This window comes from Geospiza fortis, unplaced genomic scaffold (genome assembly GCF_000277835.1).
Source record: "Geospiza fortis unplaced genomic scaffold, GeoFor_1.0 scaffold538, whole genome shotgun sequence".
NCBI classification, from domain to species: Eukaryota; Metazoa; Chordata; class Aves; order Passeriformes; family Thraupidae; genus Geospiza; species Geospiza fortis.
Window position 1 is genome coordinate 1,076,750 of NW_005054368.1, and position 9,123 is coordinate 1,085,872.

General features: G+C 45.1%; 1 protein-coding gene across 1 annotated transcript in view; it reads right to left on the minus strand.

Moving 5' to 3' along the window:
* VEZF1 (vascular endothelial zinc finger 1) overlaps nt 1-5,765 on the minus strand; it is a 9,121-nt gene extending 3,356 nt beyond the window's left edge. The window contains exons 1-4 of the mRNA XM_014308394.2: nt 5,052-5,765; nt 4,275-4,338; nt 3,105-3,288; nt 1,456-1,677 (exon numbers count right to left, since the gene is read on the minus strand). Coding sequence (XP_014163869.1) covers nt 1,456-1,677; nt 3,105-3,288; nt 4,275-4,338; nt 5,052-5,446 — 865 coding nt within the window. The 5' untranslated portion in view covers nt 5,447-5,765. The remainder of the gene's footprint in view (nt 1-1,455; nt 1,678-3,104; nt 3,289-4,274; nt 4,339-5,051) is intronic.
* Between the last annotated feature and the right edge of the window lie 3,358 nt (nt 5,766-9,123).

Consider the following 9,123-nt stretch of genomic DNA (forward strand, 5'->3'; position numbering starts at 1 on the left):
AAAGAGTAAAAAAAAATAAAATAAAAATTTTGAAAATAAATTGTACTAGACAAAAAAAAAGAAAATCCCATCTAGTGTTGTAAAGCCACCACAAGTGGAACTAGCACAGGAGAACCAGCATGGAAAGAGCAGCTCAAGCATGGCATAGACTGGTCTAACTTCACCTTCAAGCAGTCATACCCAAAGACACATCCCACCCATGCCCTTCCCCAGTTAAGTTAAGCTAAAAGCACCAGTGTGACACCACTGTCACCCACCCACCTCCCTCACCCCCCTCCTGCCCCAAACCACTGTTCTGTTAAAGCATATTCAACATTCTCCATAAGAAAGGAAAAGGAAACAAGACATAGGAAAGAACAAGTAGAAAATAATTCTCAGTGATTTTCTAAATCAAACATCATTTGCTTTATCTATTTAGTGGCCTGATGATATGTAATGTTTCTGTTATCACTGCATTTTAACATGAATAAGCTGTTTCTGCACTGTCTGATCACAGAATTCAATTACTGGCATAACAAGGGGAAAGGAATAAGCAGCCTAAAACACAAACAAGAACCTAGAAAACAAAAACAGATTGAAGAACTGAAAGGAAGGTTGAGAGAAAAGGAAACAATAAGGTGAGTCGAAAACATTCCTAAAAACAGCCAGTGAAAAAGCAGCAAGCAGTGGTCATTAAGAACCTCTAAAACATGTAACCCATGAAGTCACATGATGGGCATTAATAATCAAACTGTTGTGAACCAAATAAGCAGCAGTAATGGGAGAATTTAAACTACTGTATCCTAAACCCACTAAACTGAAGCAATCTGTTCCCTACAAACTGCCACAATGACCAACAACAGCAATCCCACTGCAATTACAGCAGCACAGGTAGAGCTAAGCTGTGAGCCAGCACTGATGAGAAACAGGATCAGTGATTACCTCATTTTGTAATGAAACAAAGCAACAGACAGAAAGAGAGAGAGAGAAAGCTCTCTGAGGTCTAGAAAACTTCATGCAAAGACAGCTACATGATGATAGAGCAGGTGGAATAAACTGGGGGAGACAAGATGAGCAGGACACAGAAAGCACCCACAGGCACCCTGGCGCTGATGCAGGGCAGAGGGGGTGGGTGGGTGTGTGTGTGCGCAGACAGGTGAACAGGGTAAATAAGCACAAGCACAGCCAAAAGCCACATGCAAGTCCAAGCCCCCACTCCTGCTGGAGCAGACACAAGCTCCCCTCTGTACCTGATGGCTCTAGGGACACAGGCAAGCACACAGACCAAGGGAGTAAATCATGAGCAGGTCATTTAACACACCCTTCTCTGGGGCTGTTTCCTCCTGTTCTCTCTTAGCTATGACTTCTAAGAATGAAACTGTCACGTAAGACATCCTTCCTGACACCTCAAACTCCCTGTATGACTGTGAACTCCCATCTCACAAACCCAGCCACGTCAATATTGGTTTGTTTTACCTTTCTTCCTGGCTTTGACGGCCTCTTCCCACAATCTCAGGGTCTCTACCTGCTTTCCAGGCCAACTTGTTACGTGCTGCTGCTGCTGCTGCTGTTGCTGCTGCTGCTGCTGTTGCTGTTGTTGTTGTTGTTGTTGTTGCTGCTGCTGCTGCTGTTGTTGTTGTTGCTGCTGCTGCTGCTGCTGTTGCTGTTTCTGGTTGCTGGTCTCTTCACTCATGCATGCTATGCCAATCAAGTAAGAACACAAATTCACCTTGAAAAGTTACTCCGTTTTCTGCTGAGATCACAAAGGCAACTTCTACAAAGAGCATGTGGAATCTCACAGGATTCCAAGAACAAAATCACAGAGCTGTTTAAAACAGTACCATTAATTCTGTGCTTCATAAAACTATTTTTCCAAGAGCTAAAAACCAAAACATAAGTCAAGAACATCTACTTTAAGTGCCAAAACCAGACTTCTCTTGTCATTATTTATTTTGTATTTAGGAAGAATGAAATTAAAGATTCCAATTAGTCTCTAGAACTCAAACGGAATCCACTTTTTCTAAACTTTAGCTCCAGCTTAAGAATGAAAAATAAAAAAAGCCTTTTTAAATTTTATTGCAAGTATAACTTGAAATTTTCAGTTTACGTCAGAGAACAGCCTGTCACTACTCTCTGGCCCCAGTACAGCTCATCATTTCCACCTCTAACAACTGCTCAAAATGCCTCATGTGAACTGGCTTAGCACCACCAAACTGGCTTGGGAAGCCAGAGTTGTAAGCCTACCCTTGAAAAATATTTCACATCCAAATTTCCTACTAAACTCAACAATCAGGCATTTCAGACATTCCCAGTACCTTCAAATTATCCAGGAGTAACAGGAACTGCAAAGATGTTGTAAATTAATGCAGTTTAAAGGCTTTAAGGACAAAGTTTCCAAAGACATTCCTTACTTCTGCCTCTTTATTCCTCTGAAAACCCATTTTATATTACTAACCATGTGGGGTTAACTTAAGTTACAGGTATTTTAATAGGGAAAATTTGAAAGTCAAGTCTTCATTTACTTGCTAGGCATTCCCAGGTCCAGAGTTTAAGTCTAGAAGGAGCTATTACAAACATCTCATCTGACCTCCTGCACAACACCAGTCAGATGCCATTAATGCCCAAAACCTATCAGGGCTGGATTTAAATCATTTTCTTGTCAGCTACTGCCTGAGGGAGGAAAACACAGAGCCCCAGGGTCAAAGCTCAGAGAAAGCAGAGAAATCTTTCTCCTGATTTTGATGAGCTTTGGATGAGGCTTCAAACCTGAAACCTGGCAAATCTTAGCAGTTCTTAAATAGTCTAAAATCTCCAGACTATCTGTTGGACTTTTAGACCTGCACAGTTCAGGAAGTAGCACTGAAAACCTGGGAACTCTTTTCTTCAAGAGATGGGTCACTGTCATGAACTGCAGGGCATTCCCAAGGGATGAGAGCACAGTGTTGCAGCAAACCAACTCCACACATGCCAATTCTTGAGCTGAAGCACATTTTCTTACTAAAGATCTACTTTTAAGAGGTGTGACCACCCAGATTGACAGACACGTAGCCAAGTTTAACATCATCAAAGGCAATTCCCTTCACACACACATTGTTATTAGAAATGTTTGTAAAACGTTCACCTACTTTTATTGATGCCTTGTTTACAGGTATTACAGTTGATACTTTGGCTCTGCCCGTGTGTCTTTAAGTGGCTGGTGATATATGCTGCACTCAGAAGTTTACCACAGATATTACACGATACCTTTCCTTCATGGCGCACCATGTGTGTCCGCAGTCTGTCTTTGGTGGCAAAGGCAGCAGTGCACGTCTAGATGGAGGACAAAGTTACACTTGAGGGGCACACAGAGCAGCACAGCATCACCCACAGGCCCTCTGGGAGCCCACGTTACCTGGCAGGTCCTAACAGTATCCTAAGTGCATTGACAACTTTAACTTTTACCTGCATTTATACAGAAACCAAAATCAAACTACTCAGCAGAGACTGAGAATGGAATTTGCTTCTGAGACAATCAGGACAAAAATCATATTCTACACTGCTTGAACTTTCTGAAAACAGTGGGTTGCCTTACCCACCACCAATGCAAGAGGGAGCTTGTAAAAAACGGCTACAATAGGCAAAGTTGGTTTCTAATGTAATTTTACTGTACAAATATGAACTTGGTACCTTACACTGCTCAATTACTTCTGTTCCCACCCAGAAGGAAACAAAACCTTTTCCTAACACTATTCTTTTTATCCAAGGCTTTTATTTAATAAGACGAGTCACTAAAACAGGTTGGAATAAGCATGGATATTCCAAGCAAAACAGTTAATTGTTCAAGGGCAATCAAATTATTTCTCCTAGTCTCAGTCATCAATTTAGGACAACTTGCTTTCCCCTTCCAGCAAAATAAGAGATCCAGAATCAACCATTCCCACCCATTTTAAATAGAAGTGCTGAGAAAGACATTTCATTTGAACATGCTGAGAAAGACACTGCACACATTACCCCAGAAATGAGCACTAAGCTGAGGATGCTGCTACAATCCTACTACTAAGTTAAGCATATGGTAAAACAGAGCAACTATGCTGTTCTCCAAGAAAGCAAAAAGCCTCTAATCTTCCTAAAAAAGCAACCATGGTATCTTTTTAAAGTTCCACCAGAACTCCAGCATCATGGTGTGGTGGCAAATGTGGCTTTACTCCTAAACTTCCTTTTCAAAAGTCCAGGAGTAAATACAGCTCTGAAAAGATTCACCTGAGTACCACTGACACAATAAGGTATTGCTCTTAATAAACCATTTTAGCCCTTACTTGGCATTTGAAGGGTCTCTCTGTTGAGTGAACATGTTTAACGTGACAGCTTAAATGATCAGGCCTGCAAGAAAGAGAGGAACAGGAGAAAAGTGCACACCGTTACAAACACAGAGCCAGGACACCCTGGCTAGCAGAGCTGACACCGAGCTGGTCACTCCCTGCAGCCCCCGTCCCTCTGACAGCCAGGATAAATCCCTTCCCCTCACCTACCACGGGCTTCACCTGCAACACCTCACAGCTTAAAACCAGCCTGCGGTTTAAAGCTTAACTCAGTTCTCCTCACACACCTGGCAATGGCACGTTTGGTCACACCTTGTGTAAAGGTGAGAGCGCAACAGCTCTGAAGGTTGAAGTTTTCTCTGTTGCAAGCACAGGTACAAACAGAGCCGGCAGCAGTGCAAGCTCCCCCTGTGCTGTCCCTCCACCCTGCTGTAAGACCAGGTGACAGTTCCTTTGCCCTGCCCCACTCACAGACCATGGCAAAGGCTGGTGAAGGGGCTCTGTGCCCACCCCCAGTGACACAGACACACATCTTATGGGCCCTGGATGAGGATGAGAAACCATTTCAAACCACTCTCCTAAAAAAGTGACCACTTCTGGCCACTGCTAACCTTGCTCAGGTGGAGACTCCCCCACCCTAACTGCAGACAAGGCTCTTTATCCCCTCACCAATCCCCTCAGAAGTTTGGCTCTCCCAGCTCACTACTATAGCTTAACCCTTCTTGCTCACGAAAAGCCAACAGCAGAGCACGCCTGGGGTTTGCTGGGTGGTACCTTGAGAAGCCTTTTCCACAAACACCGCAGGTGTAGGGTTTCGTGATGCCACCTTCGTGAGACCTCACGTGGTAGGTCATGCGATCCTTTCTCTTGAAGCGCTGATTGCAAATGGGACATTCGAAGGGTTTCTCGTCCGAGTGGGACAGCTTGTGCCGGTTGAGGTGGTAGACGTCCCTGAAGGCCTTCCCACACATCTCGCAGGCGTGGTTCTTCTTCACGGGCTTGCTGGGCTTCTTCACCGTCTGCGTCACCGCCATGGCCGTGGCGCCGGCGCTGCTGCTGGGGTTGGTGGCAGAGGAAGACGTAGTGACAGTGGACAGGATGCCTGCGATAGTCGAAACCAGCGAACTCCGGCTGTTGTCACCAGCGATGGTCGAGATAAGGGGCACCATTGTGGTGGGAGTTTTCTTTGGCCGTGACACTAACTTTATCCCTGTGTGGCAGGACTCGTGACGCCTCAAATGGTAGCTGTCCCTGAAAGCTTTGCTGCAGTAAGTGCACACAAAGGAGGTTTTAGGTTTTTCCTTTTTAATCCCAACAATAGCATCCTTTAATGTTTCTGGTGCAGGCTGAGGTTTCTGCGTTATTGGTAAGGGCAGAATCGGCTTCTGATCGGGCGGCTCAACAGCAGAGCTCAGGAGAGGCAACAAACTGTTCTGTGCTGCCTGCTGTTGGTGATGGGAGGCTTCGTGTGCCTAAAACCAAACATTCACACTTAAATTCTCTGGATGGGTGCTCACTCTGGCACGGTGAGAACATTTACAAACGACAGGGAAGCACATTCTGGACCAAAAGCCACGGAAGGAACAACAGGGGAAGGTTACATAATGCTGGTTTTGGACAAGATAAACCGCTCGCGCTGTAAATGCCCTGGCTGTGCAGACCCTGTGGTAAGTGTAGGAATTATTAAGTTTCTGGAGGGCAACTTTTTACGGAAGACAACTAGGTGCTTGTCAGATCTTTTAATAACAGCATTTCATCTTTACATAACAGGTAACTCATTTTGCTAATGATCGTATCAGATGGCACATCAGGACTATCTCTGGAGAGGATGAAGGTACTGACAGGAGTTGCAAAATAAGGCCCCACCTTTAAGCTGAGCTTAGTGCACACTAAGAATTGAACGGCAGGCACAGAGAGCCAGGATGCGATAAGGCGTCTTATTTAAACAGCATGTTCATACCCCTGTGCCAGCACTGAAACCAAAGCAACTGGAATCGGGAGCTGTCTAAAGCCACATCTCTATATTTAGCAGGTTCCTGATGCATTTATCCACTGACCACTGTGTTCTCTGCGTCTGGAACTAACAAGAATAGCGGCAGGGCCTTTTTCTCTTCGTCAGCAGCTACTTTGTGCTGGGAAGAGAAGCTGATCGATACACACTGGGAGACATCTAGAGATGCTGCTGGAGAACACGGTTCAGGGTGTCGGGAATAAACCCTGAAAGCTGTCTGAAAGCAGCCAATACCAACTAACTTTGAACTACAGAATGTGTGGCAGAAGCTACAGGGAAGGGAAGGGAAGGGAAGGGGGGGGCCCACAGGCAGCAGCGCTCCGCTGAGCTGCAGCCCGCCTGCCACGGGCTGTGCTGCACCACGTGCGGTTATTCTAAGGCAGAAACACTGTTATTAAAACTCATCCAGTCAGACTGGGACAAAACCCTGGCAGATACAATTTTAATGTGGTTTAGAAACCACACAGACCAATTCAGCCTAATGGAGCATTAAAATAAATCACTCCAGCACCTTAAGCCAGTTTAAGTGCATCTGTATTCAAGATGTGCCTCGGTCTCATCAGACCAGTTTTAAATCAGGCTCGTTATTAACGCAGCGTGCCAGGCCTGAAGCTGAGTTTGGGGAAACTTGCATTCCCATCAGATCAGTACTGCAGCCCTCCAGGACTCCTTTCCTATAGTTTTCCTCACCAAGTAACATGACTCAAAGCTGTGAGAGCTGAATAAACACTGTGCCAGTGCACGACCCTGACCTGTCTACTTTTACATCAGCTGGGGTGGACAGTACTGGGAAGCACACTCAGGCTAATGCTCTTCCCATGGGAATCCATTTCAACACGTCCTTTGGACAAGCCAGTATTTCTAGAAGCTCACTTTGGGCTTTTTTCCTAGTTGTATCCTGGGTGCTTTGCCTGCCTGAAGCGCAGCAGGGACTACAGCCCCCCCAGAGCATCTCTCCCTTGCTGTGGGGCAGCTCCTGCACCATTCCAATCTCACTTTTTGGGAGCGTGATGCTGGTGATCTTTGGATAAAAGCCATGGGTGAATACCAACACTAACCCACGTGGGAAGGAATACAAGCTCCCAAACACTCCAAGCCTATCTGACAGGAAAACAGTTCACAGCAGAAAGCCTGGACTCCGGACACTGACAGGAGACAAAACTTGTGGGAACCATTAGGAGCCAGGCCAGGCTGTCCATCTGTATCTGCTTTTCAGATCCCTCTGTGCTGAAGCTCGGGATGCAACAGGTAGGCTGGATATTAGCACACCTGCCTGGCCACAGCAGCCACCTCAAACAACAGCCCCAGGGGCTGGTTTATTCCAGGGAGCAACTGCTGAAGAGCTGCATCCAGAACTCTCCTGGAGGCGACGCTGCTAAATCAGGGCATGGCACAAGCCCCAGCAGCTCCATTAAACTTTTCCCTCACTTCAGTGACAATTGTGCATTTTCACCCATTTATTTTACATGTTTTTAAAAAGGTTTTGACACTTCTACATTGCATGAAAATAAGAGTTTGCACAATACACACCAATAGCACAATACTGAGCAAGTTGTGCGCTTCAACACAATTTTAACTTTAAAAAATTCTGAAATGTTTTACAACTTCAAATAGGCATTAAACAACGTTGTTAAACTGCACCAGAAGACACTGCAGAGCACCTAATGATAGCTCCAGAGATACAATTTCAAAGGCAGAGCTAGCAGATCGGATAATGGAGAGCCCAAATCCTTTGGACAAGGTTCAAACTTAGGCAGTTTATGGATATTTTTAAGCCTCAAAGAATCGTCAGCACTTCAAGGTAATGATGCACTTATTCCTACAGATCTGATGGAGACAGTGGACATAAAACAATGTATATTCATCAAGTGACAGGCTATGGAGCTGCTGCTTATGTAAGTCTGCTTATCTTGGTTCCGAGGAAGCCAGCATTATTCACAGCACCGTGCTCCTCACAGCCCCTCTGCCCCGAGCTGTGTTCCTCAGTTTCCAAGGGCTGTTAAAGCCTTTTAAAAAAGGATCAGGCAGCATTTTTTTTAACTCCCTGTTGGAGAAGGGAAGCCAGCACCTGCTGCACGCCTCTGGCAGGCGCAGTTATGCAGGCTCCAACCACGGTTTTACTTCACCCAGCATTAACATCAAGTCAACAATTTGGAGATATTTTGATGGCCTGGGACGGGCTCTCCTGCAAAATCCCCTTGTTCTGTCACTAATTCCTTCTCTCCTGGGGGGGCAGTAAACAAAAAAACCCTGCAATTCATGACCCAGAGTGTAGGATGTGGCATTGTGAACTTCCAATGCCAGAGGCTAAAATATTTTTGTGCTTCAGCCTTAATGTGAGAGCAACAAATTAGCATGAGTCATATCTTGAACACTCCATCTGATGGATGAGTCCTCCTCACATTAACAGATACAACTTTCACTTCCCGAGCACATCCTAAAAGCGGTTTTCCAACTATGCATTTTGGGGACTAAGAAGATCCAAACAAGAACTGCTTATTCAGTAGCACGATTGTTTCTTTAGAAAGGGATACAATTCATCAAAATGCCATCTAAAAACAATCAAACAACTTTATTTGGAAGAACGGTTTACAGTCCCACAGCCCACTGCCACAGGACTAAAATTAAGACATCGAAACCTCCTCTAAAAACATTTGGCTAAAAATTACAACTTTATATTCCACGTATTAAGCTGTCCCTTAGGAATCCTGTCCCAGCTGGAACGCACACTTGGTTTAACACTCCCCCCAGGAAGAACGAGTGTGAATATTCAGTCACTTCCATTTGTTATTTAACTGACACTGGGGACAGGCTTTTAAATCCACGCTTTTTAAC